Source organism: Microcaecilia unicolor, chromosome 1 (genome assembly GCF_901765095.1).
Source record: "Microcaecilia unicolor chromosome 1, aMicUni1.1, whole genome shotgun sequence".
Classification (NCBI taxonomy): domain Eukaryota; kingdom Metazoa; phylum Chordata; class Amphibia; order Gymnophiona; family Siphonopidae; genus Microcaecilia; species Microcaecilia unicolor.
This window is the reverse complement of record NC_044031.1, coordinates 261644531-261670738: the sequence shown is the minus strand read 5'-3', so window position 1 is coordinate 261670738 and position 26208 is coordinate 261644531. Positions and strand designations below refer to the sequence as shown.

Below are 26208 nucleotides of genomic sequence, written 5' to 3'. Positions count from 1 at the left end.
ACACGAAGTCTTTCTGAAGTAACTGAAGAGTAAACTTGAACCTGAAATGCAACCAGAATAAAACAATACAGATATCTGGGAGGGGCTATGGATTGATCAGCTATGATTAATGGAAAGAAAATTATCAGGTATGATTATACATAATTTTACCTTCCATATCATCAAGCTGATCAATCCATAGACTGGTGGGATGTACCGAAGCAGTACTCACCCAGGGCGGGACCTAGAAATCCCTGACCGCAACACTGAAGCTCCAAACCGGGCCTCCGCCCGAGCAGCCACAGTCAAGCGGTAATGCTTGGAGAATGTATGGGCCGAAGCCCAAGTTGCCGCCTTGCATATCTCTTCCAAGGAGACGGAACCGGCCTCTGCCATCGAGGCCGCCTGAGCTCTTGTGGAGTGAGCCTTCAGCTGGATAGGCGGCACCTTCCCTGCGGCCACATAAGCCGCTGCAATGGCTTCCTTGACCCATCTTGCCACTGTAGGCTTAGCAGCCTGCAGACCCCTACGAGGACCTGCAAACAGGACAAACAGATGATCCGATTTCCGGAAATCATTGGTCACTTCCAAGTATCTGATGATGACTCGTCTCACATCCAGATATTTAAGAGCAGAGTACTCCTCTGGGTAGTCCTCCCTACGAAAGGAAGGGAGACAGAGCTGCTGATTCACATGGAAGCGAGAAACAATCTTGGGCAGAAAGGAAGGCACTGTGCGAATAGTCACTCCTGCCTCAGTGAACTGCAGAAAAGGCTCTCGACATGAGAGCGCCTGGAGCTCGGAAACTCTTTTGGCTGAAGTGATAGCCACCAAAAAGACTGCTTTCAACGTCAGGTCTTTCAGAGATGCCCTCGACAAGGGTTCGAACGGCGGCTTCTGCAATGCTCTTAGCACCAGGTTGAGATTCCACGCAGGCACCACTGAGTGCAGAGGAGGGCGCAGGTGATTAACTCCCTTGAGAAAGCGCACCACATCTGGCTGGGAAGCCAGGGAAGCACCCTTCAGGCGGCCCCTGAAGCAAGCCAGAGCCGCTACCTGGACCTTAAGGGAACTGAGCGACAGGCCTTTGTCCAGACCTTCTTGCAGGAACGCCAACACTGAAGAAATTGGAGCAGTGAAGGGAGAAAGTGAGCCTGCTTCACACCACGCTGCAAAGATACGCCAAACCCTGGCGTAAGCAGTAGAAGTAGAGCGTTTCCTCGCTCTCAGCATAGTGGCGATGACCTTGTCTGAGAAGCCCTTCTTCCTCAGACGCTGCCGCTCAATAGCCAGGCCGTAAGACCAAAGGGGGAGGGATCCTCCATCACCACGGGACCCTGATGTAACAGGCCCTGCTCCACTGGCAGCCGCAGAGGATCGTCGATTGAGAGCCTGATCAAGTCCGCATACCAGGGACGTCTGGGCCAATCCGGACCCACCAGGATTATCCTGCCGGGATGTCTTGCCACCCGGTCTAGGACCCTGCCCAACATGGGCCAGGGTGGGAACACATAGAGAAGCTCTTGTGTCGGCCATTGTTGGAGAAGAGCATCTACTCCCAGGGATCGAGGGTCCCGTCCTCTGCTGAAGAAGCGCGGCACCTGGCAATTGGCCGATGACGCCATCAGATCTAGGCTCGGCTGGCCCCAGCGCTTCGTGATGTCCAAGAACGCCTGAGCAGATAGCTGCCACTCTCCGGGCTCCAAGGTATGGCGACTGAGAAAGTCCGCCTTGACATTCATGACTCCGGCAATGTGGGCCGCTGACAGCTGTTCCAGGTTCGCTTCCGCCCACTGGCATAGACTCATAGCCTCCTTGGCTAGAGGGGCGCTCTTGGTACCTCCCTGGCGGTTGACATAGGCCACAGCCGTGGCATTGTCCGACAGTACCCGTACAGGCTTCAGCACCAGTACCGGGATGAACTCCAAAAGCGCCAACCGAATGGCTCTGAGTTCCAGGAGGTTGATAGACCACTTCGCCTCTGCAGGAGACCAGAGCCCCTGCGCTGTCCTTCCCAAGCAGTGGGCTCCCCAGCCCGACAATGAGGCGTCCGTCGTGACGACAATCCACTCTGGGGTCACCAGAGGCATTCCTGCAGACAACTTGTCTGCCTGCATCCACCAGCTCAGCGCCTTGCGCACTGCTGGATCCAAGGGAAGACGCACCGCATAATCCTCCGACATCGGAGTCCAGCGCTGCAGCAGAGAGTGTTGTAGTGGTCTCATATGAGCCCTGGCCCAGGGCACTACTTCCATCGTGGCCGTCATAGAGCCCAACAGCTGCACATAGTCCCAAGCCCGAAGAGGAGAGGCTACCAGGAACTGGTCCACCTGAGCCTGAAGCTTGACAATCCGATTGTCTGGCAGGAACACTCTGCCCACTTGGGTGTCGAATCGAACTCCCAGATACTCCAGGGACTGAGTCGGGCGCAGCTGGCTCTTCTCCCAGTTGATGATCCATCCCAGGGAGCTCAAAAGAGCAACTACCCGGTCCACAGCTTTGCCGCACTCTGCATAAGAGGGGGCTCGGATCAACCAGTCGTCCAGATAAGGATGGACTTGTACTCCTTCCTTTCGCAGGAAGGCCGCTATGACCACCATTACTTTGGAAAAGGTCCGCGGAGCAGTAGCCAACCCGAACGGGAGGGCTCTGAACTGGAAGTGTCGGCCCAGGACTGCAAAACGCAGAAAGCGTTGATGAGGAGGCCAGATGGGAATATGCAGGTACGCTTCCTTGATGTCCAAGGAAGCCAGGTACTCCCCTGCCTTCACTGCCGCTATAACAGAGCGGAGAGTCTCCATGCGAAAGTGCCGCACTTTCAAGGCCCGATTGACCCCTTTGAGGTCGAGGATAGGCCGGACAGAACCTCCTTTCTTTGGTACCACAAAGTAAATGGAGTAACGCCCCTTGCCAAGCTGACTTTCTGGCACCGGAACGACCGCACCCAGGCGGATCAGATTGTCCAAAGTCTGCTGCACTGCCACAGCTTTGACCGGAGACTTGCAGGGAGAGAGTACAAACCCGTCTCTTAAGGGTCGGCAGAACTCTAGCTTGTAGCCGTCTCTGATGACTTCCAGCACCCAAGCGTCTGAAGTTATTGTGGTCCACTCGCCCAGAAACGAGGACAGCCGTCCTCCAATCTGCACTGGGGCGTGGACCAAGACCCCGTCATTGGGTACGAGACCCTGGGGGAGGACCGGAGGGAGCACCTCCGGGACGGCGGTCTCTGCGAAAGGAACGCTGCTTGGGGGAGAAATGCCTCTTAAAGGAAGAGGGGGCAGAAGAACCCGACCTGCCCGGGCGGTACCGACGGGCTTCCTGAAACCGTCCTCTGGAGGTACCGGGACGAGCACTAGCCCGAGCCCTGACCTCTGGTAACTTCTTGCCCTTAGACGTGCCGAGATCGGTCACGATTTTGTCCAGCTCGACCCCAAAGAGCAGCTTGCCTTTAAAAGGCAACCTAGCCAGGCGGGATTTAGAGGCGTGGTCAGCAGACCAATGTTTCAGCCAAAGCCACCGCCGCGCAGAGACTGTCTGAGCCATGCCTTTAGCTGAGGCTCTCAAGACATCATACAGCAAGTCTGCCAAATAGGCTAAGCCCGATTCCAGGGCTGGCCAATCATCCCTCAAGGAATGATCCGAGGGGAAAGCCCGCTGCACCATAGTCAGGCACGCCCTGGCCACATAGGAGCCGCAAACTGAGGCCTGCAAACTTAAAGCAGCCGCCTCAAAGGACGACCTTAAGGCCGCCTCCAATCTCCTGTCTTGGGCGTCCTTTAGGGCCGTGCCACCTTCCACCGGCAATGCCGTTTTCTTAGTCACCGCAGTGATTAAAGAATCCACGGTAGGCCACAGATAGGCCTCACGTTCACTCACAGCCAAAGGATAGAGGCGGGACATAGCCCTAGCCACTTTAAGGCTCGCTTCTGGGACATCCCATTGAGCCGAAATTAAGGTGTGCATGGCATCATGCACGTGGAAGGTTCTAGGCGGGCGCTTCGTCCCCAGCATAATGGCAGAGCCAACAGGGGCTGAGGGAGAGACGTCCTCCGGAGAGGAAATCTTCAAAGTGTCCATGGCCTGTAACAACAGGTTGGGCAAATCCTCTGGGCGAAAAAGCCGCGCTGCAGAGGGGTCATCCGCTCCATCCGAGCGGGGATCCGTCTCCTCCAAGGAATCCGCAAAGGACCGTTGGGAGACCTCAGACACGCTGCCCTCATCTACATCGGAGGAGACAAATTCCTCCAAGGCCTGGGAATCAACCCGAGGGCGTTTACCTCTGGGAACCTCAACCTCTTTACCAGACGAGGGAGCGGGGGCAGCGTTGTGCATGAGGAAGGCCTGATGCAGCAGCAAAACAAACTCGGGGGAGAAACCCCCCAGACTGTGCACTTCCGCAGCCTGGGCAACAGCCCTAGGCGCACTCTCAACCGGCGCTCGCAACAGCGGGGGAGAGGCCTGCTGCGCAGCCAAAATGGCGTCCGGCGCGAAACTCCGCGAAGGAGCCGCGCGGGAAGAACGGCTCTTAACTTTAGCCGCTTCTGTGCCGTCGCCCAAATTAAGGGCGTTCATGGCATTAATGTCTCCAACCTCAAGGGCGGCCCAAGAAGAAGCCGTCCGAGCCGCGTGGCCGGCCAAAATGGTGGAGGCGAGGAGCGGGGGATGGGCGTTTATGGCGGGAAAAACCGCCACGCCGGAGGAAGGACCGGGACATTCATCGGTCACGAAACTGCCACCCAACAAGGGCGAATCAGGCTTTAAGACCCCCGCATCCCCTCTAGAAGCGCTCAAGCGACCCGGGGAGCGACCCTTTGCGCCCTCGCCCTCCGACGCCATGTGCCACGAGGAGAAGAATCGGGGAACCCCCGCCCGCTATAAAAAGGTAAAAATTACCTGCTGTCCGCTCCGAGTTGTAACGACCTGGTGTCCCAGTGAGTAGCTGCAATAGACGCTTAAATAAACGTCGAAATAAACGCCTTTAAAGACGTTTAAATTTTTTTTTTTTTTTTTTTTTTTTTTTTCAACGGAGCCAGCGGGAGGGGGGAGAAAAGGAGGGACCTGGCACCACCAGGTTTGCACTTGCTCAAAAGAGCCCTCAACCCCAGGCACTCAACAAAACCTAAAAATTAGGCTTGGAGGCCTAGCCAGAGCTGCTGCTGCTGTGTGTGACCACCACCTGCTGAGATAGAGAACATACAGGAGTTTCCGGCAGCACATGACCACATATAGGGAGGCAAAAGTTTGCTCTCTATCTCCACCTGCTGGTAGATGGACACAACCCACCAGTCTATGGATTGATCAGCTTGATGATATGGAAGAAGCAATTTCAGCAGCTGTAGTATATACAAAATGATCCACTGTAACACTGATTAGGTAATTGCACCTGTCAAACTGTATTCCCCTATCTCCTCTCCTGATCAGACACCAACACAAACATGTACAGACACACAAACATGTATACACATTGCCCCCCCCCCCCCCCCCCCACACACACACACATTCAGTTCCATGCAAAGGGGTTGGAAAGAATTCCATGATCCATGCTGCACACGGTTTCCAACGTATTTCTTTTTTGGATTTTATAAAATTTTGGATGTTTTATTTATATGTCTCCCAAGAACATTTGTGATAAATGCAGTATATAAGTTTTTAATTAAACAAAATATACTTTTAATATGGATATTGTTATACATTACCTAGAGCATTAAATTGACTATGAAACCGATCATTTTGGCATAAAAACAAACATAAATAGGACTTACTGTTCCACCAACTATTCTTCCTAATGGATACCATGCTCTTTCATCAAACCAGTTTAAAAATTCATAAAATCCATGAGATGCTAGGTGGTGTGTTGATCTATAGTTAAACCTGGAAATAAGAAAAGAAGCAAAATTAAAATGTGCGGTCTAGGAAAGCAAAGTTGCTTACCTGTAACAGATGTTCTCCACAGAGACTGAATTTAACTTCATTAATTTCAATTAAAAATCAATGGGAATTTTACTTCACTTCCTGAAGGAGGTCAAATTCCAGCACTAACCAGGAAGTATAGAATATGCTAGTTATAAAGTTTGCTGCACTAGACGAAATTCCAATGCTGACTACATTATATAGTTAGTGAAGGAGTTACCATGCAAAAAACAGTGTTGATCACATCAGGCACAATGTTTGGGGCAGAGCTCTAATCATGCAGAACATCGCATTAGAGTAATATTTTTTTTCTCTCATATTAGATCAAACAGAAGGCCTTCTTGTTTGGCCACCCCTGCTGAGTTTCAGATTCCAGTCACTACTTCACATGAATATTTGCACCACTAAGCTCTGAGCAAAGACTTGCTCATACACAAGACGGCCTGAACCAGTATACACAAAATGCTTATTAGCAGCGACAGTGACTCCTGATTTACCAAAAAGAGTTAAAACATTCTAAAAGAGTAGTGTCATGATCATCTATTATAGCAAAGTTAAAATACAAATACAGTAAAAAAACATTCTTGGATGGAATTTTTTGCATGTCACAACAAATAAGTGCAGGAGGGTGCTGCCATTTTGAGGCCATGCCCACACGAGGGAAGGAGTCCTAGTCTCTCCTCTTTCAAGGTAGGCGGCGCCACCACTAGAACACAGGGGCTAATCAAGAGGGGGGGGGTCTGACTGGACCACCAAGGTTTATTTATTTGGGGGGGGGGGGGGGGCTTGGGTCCATGGACTACCAGGCCCTCACAACATGGGGGAGTGGGGGAGGGGTCTGGATTCCAGCAGACTACCAGGCTCTTACGTCTGAGTTGGGGTGGGAGGTCTGGGGTCCACTGGCACCAGGCCCTCATGTCTTTGGGGGGGCAGGGAGAGTGATTCTCGACCCTTCCAGGTCTCCCCATTCCTCTCCAATGGCTTGGCACAATCCTAACACCAGCTCTGAACAGGCATAGGGTTTGCCATGGGAGAAGCGCCCTTGTTTGGTGCCCTGCCCACTGCGGAGGAAGGTAAAATTATGTATCTTACCTGATAATTTTCTTTCCATTAGTCTGTATAGATCAATCCATAGACAAGTGGGTTATGTCCATCCACCAGCAGGGGAGATAGAGAGCAAACTTTGACTCCCTATATATGGTCACGTGCAGTCACCAATTCTTCAGTATGTCGATACCAAAGCCCATGGACCTTGAGAAATTCTCCTGTGACTGCCAACTCATTAATCCTATAACCGTCGCAGCGGAAGGAATTGAATTGATTAATTGGCCCTGCCATCGCAAAAGCGGGAAGAACTCAACAGCTCACTGAAACAGATTCGCCCCAACTCCAGGCAAATCAGGGAACTTACACTTGCTGAAGTTGAACTTGACTTGAAGTAGAAACTGAACCTGACGGAGAAGTTGAAGGTGCCTCTGAAAAACCATAAACACAAGTAAACCAATACACCACCGTTTTCTGGGCGGGGCTATGGATTGATCTATACAGACTAATGGAAAGAAAATTATCAGGTAAGATACATAATTTTACCTTCCACAGCGTCTGATAGATTAATCCATAGACAAGTGGGATGTACCCAAGCAGTACTTACCCAGGGTGGGACTCAGAAATGCCAAACAGCAAAACCGAGGCGCCGAACGCCACATCAACCCCTTGCGGTCCTGTCCAGGTGATAGTGTTTGCAACAGGTATGAACTGAAGATGAAGACGCTGATCTACAAATGTACTCCAGAGAGATCGATTTCAATTCTGTCATAGAAGCCGCCGAGGTTCCCACAGAATGAACCTTCAGATGCACCGGCGGTAATTTCCCCGAAAGAATGTATACTGAATCCATAGCTTCCTTGACCCCACGATCCACTGAAGGGCTGGGAAACTTGTGACCTTTGTGAGGCCCAGCAAACAAAACAAAAAAGATGATCCACTTCCCGGACATCATTTGTCACCTTCAAGTATGTGACGACACTCGCTTAACATCCAGGCATTGAAGGACGAAAAACTCCTACGTATCATCCTCCGCTCGGCACGAAGAGAGGCAGAGTTGTTAATTCACATGAAAATAAGACACACCTTATTCAAAAAGGAAGGTACTGTGCGTATAGAGACCCCCGCTGCCGTGAACTGCAGGAAGGGACTCTACCAGACAAAGCTTGAAGTTCTGACCTTCATCTCGCCAAAGAAAGTTCAACCAGAAACCCAGACTTCAGTATCACAAACTTTAGCGAAATTCGAGAAAGAGGCTCAAAAAGAGGCTTCCGCACTGCTCGCAGGACCAAGACAAGACCACGAAAAGATGATCAAGCTTAGGGGGGGTGCCAGTTGGTTCATTCCCCTTAAGAAGCACACCATAACATGGACGAGAGAGAAACCCTTCACCCGTCCTCTAAAGCAGGCCAAGGCCGCTACCTGAAGTCTAAGAGAACCCAGAAACAGTCCCTTTGGAGGCCCTCCTAAAGGAAGGTCAAGATGGAGGCAGCTGACACCGAAGCGGGAGAATGGATCCCGCTGCACACCAGGACTCAAAGGTGCGCCAAACTCTGGCGTAAGCTGTTGGTGCAAAGCGCCACCTCGCTCTCCCCATAGTGGCTATGACTCGATCCGGACAACTCTTATGTCAGTCGAGTCTTTCCAATAGCCCAGCCGTAAGACCAAATGGTAGTGGGCCCTGAAACGCAACTGGGCCCTGGCGCAAACGTCCTTGACGTGAATACGCAAAGGCTCGCTGAACAAGAGCCGCATCAGATCCACATACCACAGGCTCCTGGACCAATCTGGGACCCCAGCGTAACTCGCCCCGGGTGCAGGACCACCCGTCTCAGACTCCTGTGCCACATAGGCCAAGAGGGAAACACATACAGAAGCTGTTCCACAGGCCATAGCTGAAGGAGGGCATCGATTCCCAGAGTCCGAGGAACCAGACCTCTGCTGAAAAACCACGGAACTTTGGAGTTGACAGGGGTTGCCAACAAATCCATGGTCGGCAGACTCCAGCGGCTCGTGAACCACGAGAACGCCTGGTCTGAGAGCTGCCACCCTCCCGGACCGAACACATGCAGACTGAAAAAGTCAGCCTCAACATACAGATATCCTGCAATGAGTGCTGCCGTCACTCGCTCCAAATGTTGTTCCGCCCAAAGGCACCAGTGCCTCGCTTCCCTGGCCAAGGGAGCAGTCCTGATTCCTCCCTGCCTGTTGACCTAGACCACCCACCGTGGCCTTGACGGACAGGACCGGCACTGACTTCTAGAACAACAGCTGCAGAAAGTCTTGGAGAGCCAGACGAATCATCCTCAACTCCCAGAGACCGAAGGGCCACTGCGCTCCAGCGGGCCTAAATTCCTTGTGCCAACCGTCCCTGGCAGTGACCAACCTGACAAAGTGGCATCCGCTGTGACTACAAACCACGCGAGCATCGTCCGGGGCATGTCCAGACTGAGAGAGTCTGTTCACAATTCTCCGACACTGGTGACCAACGGCTGAGCAGAGAATGCTGTACTGGCCTCCCAGGTTCGCAACGCTGACTTGAGAAACAAGTTGGAGCCCTAAGCCTGCAACTACTACTTCCCTGCCTCTGGAACACAGACTCTGCCTACCTGAGAGTCGAAGATCACTCTTAGGCACTCCAGAGAGTGTGAAGGACTTAGCCGACTCTTCTCCAGATGGATAATCCAACCCAAGGATCGCAGTAGGGAGAGAACCCTAACCATGGCTCTCACACCTTCCTCAAAAGATGGTCCCGGACCAGCCAGTCAAGTAGGTAAGGGAGCACTGCCTTGACTTGCTGAGAACAACCGCCATGATGACTATCACTTTGGAGACGATCCGAGACGCTGTTCCAGCGCGAAAGGGAGGCCCTGGAACTGAAACATGGGGTCCGGACTGCAAGCGGAGATAGCGCTGAAAAAAGGGTCAAAAAGAAATGTGCAAATAGGCCTCTGCTTGACCAGAGCTGACAGAAATTTTCCCTTTTCTTACGGTGGCCAAGACCGACCGGAGGTACTCCATCCTGAAGAGACTCACTCTCAAGGCCTTGTTGATTCCCGAAATCGACAAAAGGCCGAGAGGAACCTCCTGTCTTTGGTAACAAGCAGCGACCTGTGCCACCTTGTACCACCGGAAAGGGCCCGACAGAGCCGATAGAAAGAAACTGTCCAGAGACAGCTGGACTGCCGCGAACTTGTGCAGCGACTTGCAAGGAGAGGCCAAGAATAAATTCTTCAGTTGTAGCTGTTCCGGATGACTCCGAGGAGCCAATCGTCCGTCGCTACCCTGACCCACTCACCAAGGAATGAAGACAGCCGTCCTCCGATGAAATCCAGGTAATGAGCCAGGTCCCCCAAAAAGACCACGAGCCCTAGGGGTAGCTCTGGTAGCCTTACCGCCGAAGCGACGGTCTCCACGAAAAGCCTGCTGGCTGACGCTGTTAGAAATAGAGCGTTATCCAGACGATACCGGAGGGCTCCTCGAAAACAGCCCCTGGAAGAGACCATACGAGAAGTCGCCCTGTTCCTGACCTCTGGGAGCCGCTTGATTCCTTTGGAATCTCCCAGCTCCGACACTATCTTATCCAGCTCGACTCCGAAGAGGAGCTTAACCGTGAACGGTAAACTTGCCTACAGCCCTTATAAGTCATGTCAGCTGCCCCATGGCAAAGCGAAGGCCAACAGCGGGCAAAAATGACTAAGAAAAGTTCCTTAGTAGCAGCCTGAAGACTCCTATAGCCGATCCGCCATATAAACCCAACCTATTCTAAGGTTGGACCAGCCGCTATTAGCTCTCACACCGAGGAAGCTGTTGCAAGGGGGTAAGGCTAGGCCCGACCACATAGGAGGCGCAAACAGCCGCCTACTACAACAGGAGGCTGTACAAAGACCCACTGCAATGCGGCTTCTAACCTCCTGAGAGCGGTGCTGCCTTCCACGGGCAAAGCCATTCTTGGTCCCTGTTATGACAAGAGATTCCACAGTAGGAAGGCAGGAAGACTCGCGCTATCCCTCAAGAAGGGGAACAAGCGCTGCATGACCTTTGCGACCTGAAGGGCAGCCTCCTGAGAAACCCCAAAGCCTCGCCATAAGAGCCTTCAGTGCCTCAACAGGAGGAAGGCCCTAGGTGGGCGCCTGGTGGCCGATACAATAGAAGGCAACTACTACTTCCCCATAGTAATAGGGGGAATCAAACCAGCCACCTTCTGATTTCAAGACCTACCGAGGAAGACCCACCATGAGGTGCTGAGGTTCCCAGAATTTTCAAAGCCCGCACAAGGCGAAAAAGGTGGGCAGGAGCGGAAACCTCTGCTCCATCTGAGAAGACCTCACCGTCCTCCAGCATGTACACCTGAGCGCTGGGAAACCTAGACCTGCTGCCCACATCTACCTCAAAAACCGCAGACTCCAGGTCTAGATACAGGGGAGCTACCCTGGGGTGCTTGAGAGGCCCGCAGAGCTCCTATCAGCCCAGGGAGACCCAGCCCTTAAAGGCGAAAAACCTGGTGCCTAAAGGCACGAAATCTGGGTAAAAGCTTCATGCTCTGCACCCACAGCAACACCGTCTCTGAAACAGCTGAAGAAGCAGAGACACGGAGGTGCGCGAAGCCAAGATGGCGCCCGCTGCTTCGGTCCTACAAGGCACCACGCGGGAAGAAAAAGCGCTCCTGTTTAACTTAGGAGCTTTTCCTGAGCCGTCCTTATTTGGGGCGCCCTGCTCCGAAAATTAGCCATCGTGAACTGGGAAAAATACATTAGGAGTTGCCATCGGGAGACGGGCCGCTATCGCGGAAGGAGCTCCGCAACTGGCGGCAAAAGGGTGGGAAAGGCGGGCAACGCCGAAAAAGGCCGCGCTTCTCCCGTCGGCGCTTGACCGTAGACCGGGGATACAGGCGCCGCACCATACCTTCCGGAACCGCCTCCTGCTTAAGCTTTCAGTACCTGAAAATCCGGAGCTGCAACGAATCTGCCCGAGTGAGCAAACAGCTGTTCCTCAGTTTCTTTTTTTTTTTTTTTTTACTTCATCAGGAGAAAATTCATGTTGCGCTGGCTCCAGCGGGAGGGGGGAGAAGGGAGGGACCTGGCACCACCAGGTGTCACCGCTCGATCCCAAGCCTGGAAGAGCCCTCAACCCCAGGGGTTAACTCAACTACACCTGCAAAACAGGAGAGGAGACCCACCAGTGCTCAACTACACCCGCAAAGCAGGAGAGGAGCCCAAATCCAAGCTCAACTACACCTGCAAAGTAGGAGAGGAGACCAAAGCAGAGCTGCTGAGTCTTGTGACCATTCCCTGCTAGATAGAGAGAATACTGAAGAATTGGTGACTGCACGTGACCATATATAGGGAGTCAAAGTTTGCTCTCTATCTCCCCTGCTGGTGGATGGACATAACCCACTTGTCTATGGATTGATCTATCAGACGCTATGGAATAGGGAACTAGCTCATCAGCATGTATTTGCATGTTTGATTCACTATTCTTCAGCATGCTCCCTATTCCCTGCAGTAGTGGTGGTCTTTGAGCATGGTGCATCTACAAACGTGGGCACTAGTCCAGTGCTTGCTTCTGAGCATCAGGGCCTTAGTTCATTAGGGTACCTCTGCAAATCACTGGCAGACCCAGCTGTCTCCCTTCCCAAAGCATGCTGTCAGCTGACAGAACCACCTTGAGAGGTTTATGCTTATGCTTTAATTTACTTTCTATAAGTTTCAGTACAAAATATCAAAACGGTTTGGAAACAAACATTTCCAAAGAAGAGAAAGAAACACCAAATCTTGTATGACTGAAAGAGGCAATTGCCTCTGTTTCACATATCACCGTGGTCTGGGTCCCCCCAAGGCCAGTCTCTTTCTCACGTTCCCCCCCCCCCCCCCCCCCCCACCACCCAGCCAGTCTCTCTTTCTCACATGCCCCCAACCCCAGCCAGTCCCTCTCAGAGCCTGCAACCTATTCCCCTTACCTTTCAGGCTTCAGCAACAGAAGAAATAGTATGTTTCCTGCCACCTCACTACAAAAACTCAGCTCTGTGGAAGCTTTACCCGCATGGTTCAGGAAGTTTGGGTTGGTTTGAAGTAAAACTTGAAACCATGAGAGCTCCAAATATTGCTTACAGAGAGCTAAGCTGCAGCAGGGAAGCAGGAAACGTGCTGTTTTTCTGAACCAACAAAACCAAAAAATACCAATTCAAGGGCATAAAATCACAGATGCCAGAATGCAATTTTTAGGTGCCATAAAGGCTTGGAGCATAGGGTTTGTCACGTCCTGCTTTAGGGAGAGGAAATTTCTGGAGCTCCTTCTCAGTGGAATGTTTCATTGCTATATTTTGGAAGAACTACTACATATAAGACCCTGTTAATTGGGGAATAGAGAGAGAGAGGAGAAGCAAGCAGGACCTAGTTTAGTATTAAGGGGGGGAATAAAGAGAGAGAGAGAGAGAGAGAGAGAGAGAGAGAGAGAGAGAGAGAGAGAGAGAGAGAGTAAACAAAGCATCATTAACTAGTTGCCAAAGTGTTCAAACCCTTTTCCCATAGTTTGAAATTTTCTCTAGAAAAATGCATTTCCCCATAGTTTTAAACTGAAACCTTTTCTAGAGGTAGAAACTAAACAGCCAAAAACTCTTGTTCTAAAAGGCAGTTATTTTCTGTTCCTTGGCTGCTGGAGAAGTAGCACATCCAGCAACCTCAATTAAGTGTTAATTAAGGTGTGGGGAAATCTCACAACATTCTTACTGAGAAGTTCCGAGAGAAGAGGACATTTCTCTGGTAAGTGAACGCTATTTTGCTTTGTGCTTTGGCAACTTAAAGATTGAGGTTTAAAAGAGGAATTGTAGGTTAGTGTTAAATAAAAATATAAAAAGCAAATTTTATCAACTAATCTCCATAGTCTTTTCCACTTAGTTTTAAAAACTTTGTACCACAGCATTAACAGATAGAATCTACCAGGCATTGCAAGATCTAGTTTAGTCTTTATTTATTGCATTTGTATCCCACGTTTTCCCACCTCTTTGCAGGCTCAATGTGGCTTACAATATATCATGTATAATGGAATTGAGAAGAGAATAGATATTTGGTGTTACAGAAGGATTTTGCTTTGCAAGGTAATGGAATACATGACAGTCTTCCCACCCACCCCTAGGACAACTCTTCATTTATAGTCAGTTATTGTAATTAGGGTAACAAGCAAGGAGTGCTCTTACAGAGTTTTTATTACATTTCATTACCATCTAAGAAGGAAACACTAAATAAATCATACAATATGCTATATAAACTAAAAGGCACTTTTATATTAGGCTAATATCCTTAATACTGTAGCAAGTTTTAAACTATTGAAAAACTAAAAAACACTAAGATGGAGTCAGCAATCCAGCCGCGAGAGGGGTGCTATCCAGTCTTTTCCATTGAGTGTCACATGTATGATTATCGCTCAGTTGGTGAGATGTCATATGTGCAGTGTGTTTTTTCTAGCAAAAAAGGTATCGGTACTCAAATGCTAGGCCACCCTTCAGGGGTGAGGTGATCACTAAGGGACCCACCCCACAATTGCCAGGCCCCCTACAACCAGTCACAGAATCTATGACAAGACAGATTTGGTGTGAAGAACCTGAGCTCTTTCATTAAAACTTGGGTTCCACGGATCAATTTTAGCAGACAATGAAAAAGGTGCCAGTACTCAGTACCCCCTCAAAAAAAGCCCTGCATATGTGTATGCCCAATGCAAAGAGCTCCTAGCTCTCAGAGAACGTGTCCGTTCTCTTGAGGCCAGAGTAGCAGACTTGGTGGAGCTAAGGGAGACAGAGAGGTACATGGGAGACCTAAAGGGATGTTATAGAGAAGTCCTACGTCCAGTCTGGTAGCCCCTGTGCTACCTTGGAGGAGGGAGGTCTCCTAGAAGGAGAGCATCACCCTGGTGAAGTAGGAAGTACTCCTGTAGCCAGGACCTGCCCACCAGGGGATGGACTATCCTCTCGCACCAAGGATATGTCTCCAAGAGCTGCCCAGGAGGGAAAGGATAGGACAGCTGTTGTAATTGGTGATTCAATCATTAGGCATATAGACAGCTGGGTGGCTGGTGGACGTGAGGATCGCCTGATGACTTGCCTGCCTGGTGCAAAGGTGGCGGACCTCACGCGTCACCTAGATAGGATTTTAGATAGTGCTGGGGAGGAGCCGGCTGTCTTGGTACATGTGGGTACCAATGACATAGGAAAATGTGGGAGAGAGGTTCTGAAACGCAAATTTAGGTAATCATAGTAACATAGTAGATGACGGCAGAAAGAGACCTGCACGATCCATCCAGTCTGCCCAACAAGATAAACTCATATGTGCTACTTTTTGTCTATACCTTACCTTGATTTGTACCTGTCCTTTTCAGGGCACAGACCGTATATGTCTGCCCAGCACTATCCCCGCCTCCCAACCACCAGTATAAGTAATAGAAATAAAACAAAATAAAACATGGAAAAGAAAATAAGATTGATACCTTTTTTATTGGACATAATACATTTCTTGATTAGTTTTCTAAGGTTGCCCTTCTTTGTCAGATGGAAATAACCAAATGTTGGTAGATGACAGTATACATAAGTGAAACATCAAAGCATTCCAGTGACAGTTTAACAGGATGGGGTGGATAGGTGAGAGACAGGAAGAGTCAGGTAGAGACAGGAGGGTGACAAAGTAGTACAATTTTATGGTTTATAATGGGCTAGAAAACCCAGATGTTTGTTAAGTCCTGTCTGGTGGGTGTCAAAATATTTAATCATTCTAACTTCAAAGGTCTTACTTTCCTGTATTGTTTTAAAGTTCCCTTTCAGAATTCTTACCATGAAATCACCATCCTGGAAGCCCAGGCCAAATATATTCCGCGTATTAAAAAAGGAGGACGGAAGACCAAACGACAGCCAGCATGGTTAAAAAGTGAGGTGAAGGAAGCTATTAGAGCTAAAAGAAAACACTTCAGAAAATGGAAGAAGGAACAGACTGAAAATAATAAGAAACAGCATAAGGAATGTCAAGTCAAATGCAAAGCGCTGATAAGGTAGACTAAGAGGGACGTCGAAAACAAGATTGCGTTGGAGGCAAAAACACATAGTAAAAATTTTTTTAGGTATATTAAAAGCAGGAAAAAGAATCGGTTGGACCGCTAGATGACAGGAGTAAAAAGGGCAATCAGGGAAGACAATGCCATAGCGGAGAGATTAAATGAGTTCTTTGCTTCGGTCTTCACCAAGGAAGAGGTGCCAGAAATGGTATTCGAAGCTAACGAGTCGGAGAAACTTAATGAATTTTCTGTAAACCTGGAGGACGTGGGGCAGTTCTACAAACTGAAGAGTAGCAAATCTCCTGGGCCAGATGGTATTCATCCCAGAGTACTGATAGAACTGAAAAATGAGCTTGCGGAGCTATTGTTAGTAATATGTAATTTATCCTTAAAATCGAGCGTGGTACCGGAAGATTGGAGGGTGGCCAATGTAACGCCGATTTTTAAAAAAGGTTCCAGAGATCATCCGGGAAATTATAGACCGGTGAGTCTGACGTTGGTGCCGGGCAAAATGGTAGAGACAATTAAGAACAAAATTACAGAGCATATTCAAAAGCATGGATTAATGAGACAAAGTCAACATGGATTTAGTGAAGGGAAAACTTGCCTCACCAATCTACTACATTTCCTTGAAGGGGTGAACAAACATGTGGATAAAGGTGAGCCGGTTGATATTATGTATCTGGATTTTCAGAAGGCGTTTGACAAAGTACCTCATGAAAGACTCCAGAAGAAATTGGAGAGTCATGGGATAGGAGGTAGTGTTCTATTGTGGATTAAAAACTGGTTAAAAGACAGAAAACAGAGTAGGGTTAAATGGTCAGTATTCTCAATGGAGAAGGGTAGTTAGTGGGGTTCCCCAGGGGTCTGTGCTGGAACAGCTGCTTTTTAACATATTTATAAATGACAGAGATGGGAGTAACTAGTGAGGTAATTAAATCTGCTGATGACACAAAGTTATTCAAAGTCATAAAATCGCAGGATTGTGAAAAATTACAAAAGGAACTTACGAGACTGGGCATCTAAATGGCAGATGACGTTTAATGTGAGCAAGTGCAAAGTGATGCATGTGGAAAAGAGGAGCCCAAACTATAGCTACGTGATGCAAGGTTCCACGTTAGGAGTCGTGGACCAAGAAAGGGATCTAGGTGTCGTCATTTATGATACGTTGAAACATTATACTCAGTGTGCTGCGGCGGCTAAGAAAGCAAATAGAATGTTAGGTATTATTAGGAAAGGAATGGAAAACAAAAATGATGTTATAATGCCTTTGTATCGATCCATGGTGCGACCGCACCTCGAATAGTGTGTTCAATTCTAGTCGCAGTATCTCAAAAAAGATATAGTGGAATTAGAAAAGGTGCAGAGAAGGACGACGAAAATGATAAAGGGGATGGGACAACTTCCCTATGAGGAAAGGCTAAAAGGGCTCTTCAGCTTGGAGAAAAGGCAGCTGAGGGGAGATATGATAGAGGTCTATAAAATAATGAGTGGAGTTGAACGGGTAGATGTGAAGCGTCTGTTCACGCTTTCCAAAAATACTAGGACTAGGGGGCATGCGATGAAGCTACAATGTAGTAAATTTAAAACGAATCAAAGAAAATTTTTCTTCACTCAACATGTAATTAAACTTTGGAATTCGTTACCAGAGAATGTGGTAAAGGCTGTTAGCTTAGCGGAGTTTAAAAAAGGTTTGACCAGCTTCCTAAAGGAAAAGTCCATAGACCGTTATTAAATGGACTTGGGGAAAATCCACTATTCTGGGATATTGCTGGGCTTGATGGACCTTTTGTCTTTCCCAGTATGGGAATACTTATGTACTTAAGGGCCTGGGGAGGGATTTCTTGTCAGTGAAAGTCAAATAAACTGCTAGAGTCCACAGGGGGCTTAAGGATGTTGAGAGCAGCAGGAAGTTGCCTCTCCATGGTCAACTAGACCATGAGAAAAAGGACATCTTCCAGGTCAACTTGGCCTAATGAATTAAACCTCCCTACGTCACAAATGTAATACTATAATGTAACCCCACCCAAATTTAAATTGTAAGCCACTTTGAACAGACAGACAGACAAGATCGATCCCTGGGAGGGTCTGGGGAGAAATGAAGTACAATATGAGCTTGGTAATACAAAAACACAAATATCCTGAAAGGACCCAATATAAGGTTGCCCAATGAGCTCAAGCAGTCAAGAATTGAGGAAGGCTATGGTATTTATCTTCTAGGTTCCACTATCACCTTTGAAGTTCCAGCCTAACTTGTAAAAGGCCAAGCCACACAGGAGTGGAGGTGTGGCCTAGTGGTTAGGGTGGTGGATTTTGGTCCTGGGGAACTGAGGAACTGAGTTCAATTCCCACTTCAGGCACAGGCAGCTCCTTGTGACTCTGGGCAAGTCACTTAACCCTCCATTGCCCCATGTAAGCCGCATTGAGCCTGCCATGAGTGGGAAAGTGCAGGGTACAAATGTAACAAAAATAAAAAAATAAATACATTCCAAGTATCTACGTTGGGAGAGTTGGTAAATTCTGGTTTACTTGACTTTTGGAGACTAACCCCCCTGAAGCCACGCAGCATTGCCAACAAATCCCAGCAGTACCACACCGCCAGCACGGCTTAGTAAACAGAGGGTTTGGTATATCTTGTGCTTCATGCCAGGGGCAATGAGGCATCATGTAAAGCATGTTTTGTTTTCCAGAGGTAAAGACTAAGGAATCCAGTTGCCCATCCAGGGACCCACAAAAGGAGCAGACAGTTGTACTTTAAAAGAAAGATCAGGATGAGTGGCATCTTTAACTTAGTCAGTGTGATGACTGGAACAGAATCTAAGAGATAGTCTGTTCAGATATGCCAGAGGACAGAGATACATATAACAGCTGAGTCTGATTTAAAAATGATAGAGTTGAGCCTGCTTTTTTTGCACTCCAGCTTTACTCCTTTTGCTTTGTGCTTTCTCTACTTTTTTTCAGCATTAAAAAACAAACAAAAAAAAAAAAAAACAGGTGTTACTGACTGAACTTGTGTGTGACTGTTATATGAAGCACATTTTGGTTATTTTCCTGTCAAGGTATGAAGGCTTTGGGGAACTGCCTGCTCCTGCCCACCAGGATCCTCCATTTCCCACAACTGTAACCCTTTCCAAGTGGTCAGAAAACCCTACTTATAGGATCCAGATTACATTGGGTGCAAGCCAAAATTATTGAAAACATGGGCAAATAAACTCAACACCAATTTTGTGCTCCTTTACTAGCTTTGTTTTGCCCATTTTTATTTCTTCATTTTTATGTTGGTCCTATTGTACTTTAAGAATTTGTTTTGCCTTGATTTGTCTAATATATAGAGTGAACTTAAATTTTTTTTGTCATTTCCCTGCAATTTTTCTGTGGGCAGGAAGCAGCTGTAGAATGCAGTGGCACTTTTTCATCTTCCTCTCCTGCAGGCCCAAGCCCTCTGAAACGGTAGTTTCTGTCAGGCTTGGGCCAATGATAGACACTAGACACCAAGCTTTACAAATGCTTTCTGATAACTTGACATCTAACAATTTTCTATCCCTGTGTACAGGGTAAGGCTAGCTAGCAAGACACTAAATATGGTTATGTAAGAAAATTCATACAGGCATCAATCACTCTGACCTACAGAATTTCAATTACATCAAAATGCAAATTGATATTTAGTTCTAGACAAGCTGTGCAGCTGTTTGACACTATGCTAAAGATGGGCACAATTCACTGAATGTAAGAAGGAAAAACAAAAATGCAGGACACTTATAAATCTGTTGTGCCAAATCCTTTGCAGTTGAGACAGAAGAGGTTTTAAAAAAATGTTGATCTCATATTCAATAGGGACATCCTGAAAACCTAACTGGGTTGCAGCCCTTGAGGACAGAGGTTGCCCACACCTGGTATATATTATTGGTCTAACCAAAGATTATTACTTGAAGGAAGAAATATACCAAACATTAACCTCCCCCCTCAGCTGTAAATTGTTTAAGATCACATATTCCAAATAAGTCCTGCAGCATCAGCAACATCTGCCTTCTTCTTGCTTTGGATGCACAATCTTAATCTTTAATGAGTTTCATAAATTGCTAAACAACACTAGTAAAGGCATGAAAAGACATTCATTATTTGCTATGTGCCTTAGGGATGCAAAAATTTAAGAAGCTGCAGATATTTTGCTATGTATTTATGTTCTACACACAAAGGAAATGGTACATAAGTACATAAGTATTGCCATACTGGGACAGACCAAAGGTCCATCAAGCCCAGCATCCTGTTTCCAACAGTGAAGCCCAGCATCATGTTTCCAACAGTGGCCAATCCAGGTCACAAATACCATTTGAAAACAAAGTTTTGGATTCAAGCCCATCTATACTTAATCTTATAGCCCAAATGAACTTTTTCTTAAGCAATAAAAGGGGCACAGAATGTTATGTCCTGCAATTAACAGTAACGTAATTAAACAAAGAACGTATGTTAACTTGAAGTTGGAATTTTTCCAGGTGGATGGTGTTGGGAAAAGGATATCCTCCAAAAGACGTGTACAAGTAAGTACTACCCAACTATAAAATACCATTTATCTACACTGTTGAAATAAGATATCCCACATTAAAGATGAATTACATTGAAACCTGGAAGCATTTAAAATCTTTTTTTTTCCAGTGCCTACATCATAAGAAAAAGGTATAATGTGGGAACTTGCTCCTTTTGTTTTGAGAATTGCAGTGTTATAAGAATGCACTTGACTATTACTACTTTTTCACAGAAAGGTACTGAATAATTAGAGAAGGGCTTCCTTCATGCAGAATTTTTGTCCAGCATTAGTCTAAATGTGCCAACATTGTCCAGTTCAGAACACTAATAGCCACCAAGTTCATGCAAAGTTAATTATGTTAGAAAATAAATCTGTTGCCTCAGGCTGCTTGCTATGTGAATATTGCATCAAGTATTACATATCAAGGGCATCTGCTTTAAACTTTGTTTTAACTCATTTATCCAGTCCTTGTGTGTACATGGTTTTGCTTTTTAATCCCAAAGGTGAATCCTAAGGGTGGTTTGAACAGTTAGGTATAAACTTTGTGTCACGTTCCCTGTCTATGCAGAGTATGGGCACTGGAGGTTCGGACAGCCATCTTGGTTTTGGGCTTGTTCCAGGTTTTGGCGGCCATCTTAGTAGGGGGCAGCTTAAGTTATGGCAGCCATCTTGGAGTAGGGCAGCTTCAGGAAGGAAGCCCATATTTGGGCGTAGGGTGTCACCGATGGGGGCAGCCATCTTGATATCAGCTGTGCTAGTTTGGGCCTAATTTCTACACTAAGACTCTGTCCTCAGTCCTTCCGTGCTTCGGCTTCTACTCAGTTCGCTGATTAGTTGCAGTTTTGGATCTGCTACTGACCGCTGCCTGGTATCGACCTCTGCCTGACCCTGGATCTGCTATTGACTGCTGCCTGGTACTGACCTCTGCCTGCTCCTGGATCTGCTATTTGTCTGCTGCCTGGTGCTGACCTCTGCCTGCTCCTGGATCTGCTATTTGTCTGCTGCCTGGTGCTAACCTCTGCCTGTTCCTGGATCTGCTATTTGTCTGCTGCCTGGTGCTAACCTCTGCCTGTTCCTGGATCTGCTATTGTCTGCTGCCTGGTACTGACCACTGCCTGTCCTACTACTACTACTACTATTTAGCTCTCTTGAGCAGGGACTGTCCTTCCCCATGTTTTAAACTTGTACAGCGCTGCATAACCCTGGCAGCGCTATAGAAATGCTAAGTAGTAGTAGTATTTAGCATTTCTATAGTGCTACAAGGCATACGCAGCGCTGCACAAACATAGAAGAAAGACAGTCCCTGCTCAAAGAGCTTACAATCTAATAGTGTCCCTGGATCTTCTGTTCTCTGCTGCCTGATCTAACCCTGTGGACTTTGTGCTGGACTTTGTTCTCTCTGCTGTTTGCTACCCGCACTCAGGGGCTCAACCCCTGGGGAACAGTGGGAGACACAGGGGGAACTCGGGGTTTTGACTGACAGCCCGGTGAGAGGTTTCCCTCATCTAGTACAAGGGCTCACCTCTCCTTGCGGAAAGCATTACACTTTGTTTTGGAATTTGGACTGCTTTGGCTCCTGGGCTGATCTGTACATCTACTGTCAGAGTACGGAAGAGCATGATGCATGTTACTTTTATTAGTATATTTTTTTTTACTGCTTATAGAATCTGGCTTTCTGGGGGGGGGCAAGGTGACTGCGGCACTGCAAGGGCTTGGTAGGCCGGGAGCTGGGATGGAGGAGATTACTTGCGGTGGGGACAGACTACGGGGACAAGTTGGATTTCTGTCCCCATGCAACTCTATAATCTACAGTCATGGTCGTGTTTCGACAGGACAAACCCATCTGCTTCAGGGATCATACACCAAGAGTAAACAAAAATACAAAACATTAAAAACATATAAAAATAAATACACACATATGTATTGCAAAGAACTTGTACCATAATAAATAAAAACACCAACTATATGCATTAAAAATACGATGATTATAAATACAATATTGGATATGAAAAAAAGCCATGTAAAAAGGCATATGTAAAACAAAAAATATAATATACGTTGAAAAACAATGTATATTAAACCAAGGATGAAAATGCTACAGGAACTAACCTCAGCATGGCTTTTTCATAATCAATATTGTATTTATAATCATTTTCTTATTTATGCACGCAGTTGGTTATTTTATTTACTGCGGTACTAGTACTTTGCAATACATAAATGTTTACACGCAAATTTTTTTCTCTTTTAAACATTTTTAATGTCTTGCATTTTGGTTTACGCTTAGTGTATGTCACGTCGAAATATAGCCCCGTGTCAGGTCTTGTATACTTGTGGTGCTGAATAAAGATTTCTGCAATTCGAATTTGGCTGTGAAGATTTCTTGGTCCAACACCTACTCTTTGGATTTCTTTTGGATTACACACAGGGGTTTTTCCTTAACCTTTGGGTTTGGACAAAAATGGTTAAACGCACGACAGACTCGTGAACAAATACAACAGTTATAGAACCTTGGCCAAACAGCCCAGATTTGAACATTATTGAAAGTGTATGGACAGTGATGAAGCAGACAGTGGCCATTCACAATTCAATATCTGAAGCAGACCTTACCCACTGGATCAAAACTGTGTGACTAAGAACTCCCGAATTCTTCAGAAAAACTGGCCAGATCAATGCCAGAACACACACAGTAACATAGTAACTGATGGAAGATAAAGACCTGAATGTCCATCCAGTCTGCCCAACAGTCACACTCATTATCAACTCATGATTAAACCAGGAATGAATGTGATACAAAATACCTGACCATGGCATTTCTGGAATACAGAACTTTGAGGTCCAACCAACCTCGTTTCCAACTAGTGAAGTTGCTGAAACCCACTTCAGTCTATATCCAAATCCATCTTGTCAACTGTGGGACACAGATCATAAAAGTCTGCCCGGTACTGTCATGTTCCAGATTACTGAGTTTCCATCAAAGTCCTCTCAAGTCCATCCTACGGGACTCAGACCGTACAAGCTTGCCCAGCGCCGGCTTTATTTCTTTACAGCCACAGTGGCCATATCAAGTGCCACTCGACATGCAAACACTACTACTATTAAACATTTCTAAAGCACTACTAGAGTTATGCAGCGCTGTACAGTTTAACATAGAAGGACAGTCCCTGCTCAAGGAGCTTACAATCTAAAGGACAAATGTACAGTCAGTCAAATTGGGGCAGTCTAGATTTCCTGAATAGGTAAAAAGGTTAGGTGCTGAAGGCAACATTGAAGAGGTGGGCTTTGAGCAAGGATTTGAAGATGGGCAGGGAGGGGGCTTGGCGTAAGGGCTCAGGAAGTTTATTCCATGCATAGGGTGAGGCGAGGCAGAAAGGGCAGAGCCTGGAGTTGGCGGTGGTGGAGAAGGGTACTGAAAGGAGGGATTTGTCCTGTGAGCGGAGGTTTCGGGTGGGAATGTAAGGAAAGATGAGGGCAGAGAGGTAATGAGGGGCTGCAGACTGAGTGCATTTGTAGGTAAGAAGGAGAAGCTTGAACTGTATATGGTATCTGATTGGAAGCCAATGAAGTGACCTGAGGAGAGGGGTGATATGAGCATATCAGTCCAGGCGGAATATAAGACGAGCAACAGAGTTCTGAATGGATTGAAGGGGGGATAGATGGTTAAGTGGGAGGCCAGTAAGGAGTAGGTTGCAGTAGTCAAGGCGAGAGGTAATGAGAGAGTGGATGAGAGATCGGGTGGTGTGTTCAGAGAGGAAAGGGCGAATTTTGCTGATGTTAAAGAGAAAGAAGCGACAGGTCTTGGCTATCTGCTGGATATGTGCAGAGAAGGAGAGGGAGGAGTCGAAGATGACTCCAAGGTTGCGGGCAGATGAGACGGGGAGGATGAGGGTGTTATCAACTGAGATAGAGAGTGGAGGAAGAGGAGAAGTGGGTTTTGGTGGAAAGACGATAAGCTCAGTCTTGGCCATGTTCAGCTTCAGGTAGCGGTTGGACATCCAGGCAGCAATGTCGGATAAGCAGGCCGATACTTTGGCCTGGGTCTCCGCAGTGATGTCTGGTGTGGAGAGATACAGCTGGGTGTCAACAATATAAAGATGATATTGGAAACCATGAGACGAGATCAGTGAGCCCAGGGAAAAGGTGTAGATTGAAAAAAGAAGGGGTCCAATGACAGATCCATGGGGAACTCCAACAGAGCGGGATGGGGGTGGAGGAAGATCCATGAGAATGTACTCTGAAGGTGCAGTGAGAGAGATAAGAGGAGAACCAGGAGAGGACAGAGCCCTGGAACCCAAATGAGGACAGTGTGGCAAGAAGTAAATCATGATTGACAGTGTCAAAAGCGGCGGATAGGTCGAGGAGGATGAGGATGGAGTAGTGACCTTTGGATTTGGCAAGGAACAGGTCATTAAAGACTTTAGAGAGTGCCGTTTCTGTCGAGTGTAGAGGGCGAAAACCGGATTGAAGCGGATCAAGGATGGCATGAGAGGAGAGAAAGTCAAGGCAGCGGCTGTGAACGGCGCGCTCAAGTATCTTGGACAGGAAGGATAGGAGGGAGATGGGGCGGTAGTTGGAGGGGCAGGTAGGGTCTAGTGTTGGTTTTTTGAGGAGTGGTGTGACTACGGCGTGCTTGAAGGTGTCAGGGACAGTTGCAGTGGAGAGAGAGAGGTTGAGGATATGACAAATGGAGGAGGTGACAGTAGTAGAGATGTTGTTAATTAAGTTGGTGGGGATGGGATCAGAGGAACAAGTGGTGCATTTCGAGGAGGAAAGAAGGTGGGCGGTTTCCTCCTCGGTGATATCAGGAAAAGAGGAGAAGGAGGCCTGGGTTGGTTGGTTGGTTGAGGGAGCGGGTTGAAAGGTGAAGAGGAGGTGGTGGCTTGATAGTGAACTCAAGGTTGATCTTTTGCACCTTGTCGCGGAAGTAGTCAGCCAGTGATTGAGGAGAGAGTGAGGGGGGGGGGAGCGGAGGGCACTTTGAGGAGGGAGTTAAGGGTGGCAAAGAGACAAGGGTTGGAGCTGAGAGAATTAGTCAGTTGGGTGTAATAGTCCTGTTTGGCAAGGAATAGGGAGGACTGGAAGGAGGATAGCATGAATTTGTAATTAAGGAAATCTGTATGGGTGCGAGATTTCCTCCAGAGGCGAGCACATATGCAAACATTTAAACTTTGTTGTTATTTTTTTTAAATACCACTCATTTTCTAATTAGAGATCCTCTATGTTCATCCCATGCCTTTTTGAATTCAGTCATGCATTTTTTTCTCCACCACCTCCCCCGGGAGGGCATTCCAGGCATCAACCACCCTCTCCAAGAAAAAGAAATTTCCTAACATTACTCCCAAGCCTACCACACTGTAACCTCAATTCATGACCTAGTTTTACCATTTTCCCTTCTCTGGAAAATGTTTCTATAATAATACCTTTCAAGTATTTAAACATCTGTATCATATCTCCCCATCCCTCCTTTCCTCTAGAATATACATATTCAGGTCTTCCAGTCTCTTCTCATACATCTTTTGGTGAAAGTACCATACAATTTTGTAACCTTCCTCTGGACCACTTCAAAACAGTACTCCAAGTAGAGCCTCACCAACGACTTGTACAGGGGCATCAACACGTCCTTTCTTCTGCTGGTTACACCTCTATACAGCCTAGCATCCTTCTGGCTACAGTCATTACCTTGTCACACTGTTTCGTCGCCTTCAGATCTTCTGATA

The 26208-nt window shown here is 47.4% G+C and overlaps 1 protein-coding gene across 1 annotated transcript in view; it reads right to left on the bottom strand.

Annotated features, from left to right (window-relative positions):
• STT3B (STT3 oligosaccharyltransferase complex catalytic subunit B) overlaps positions 1-26208 on the bottom strand; it is a 284604-nt gene that overhangs the window by 220857 nt on the left and 37539 nt on the right. The window contains exon 2 of the mRNA XM_030205953.1: positions 5742-5850. Within this exon, the coding sequence (XP_030061813.1) occupies positions 5742-5850 (109 nt within the window). The remainder of the gene's footprint in view (positions 1-5741; positions 5851-26208) is intronic.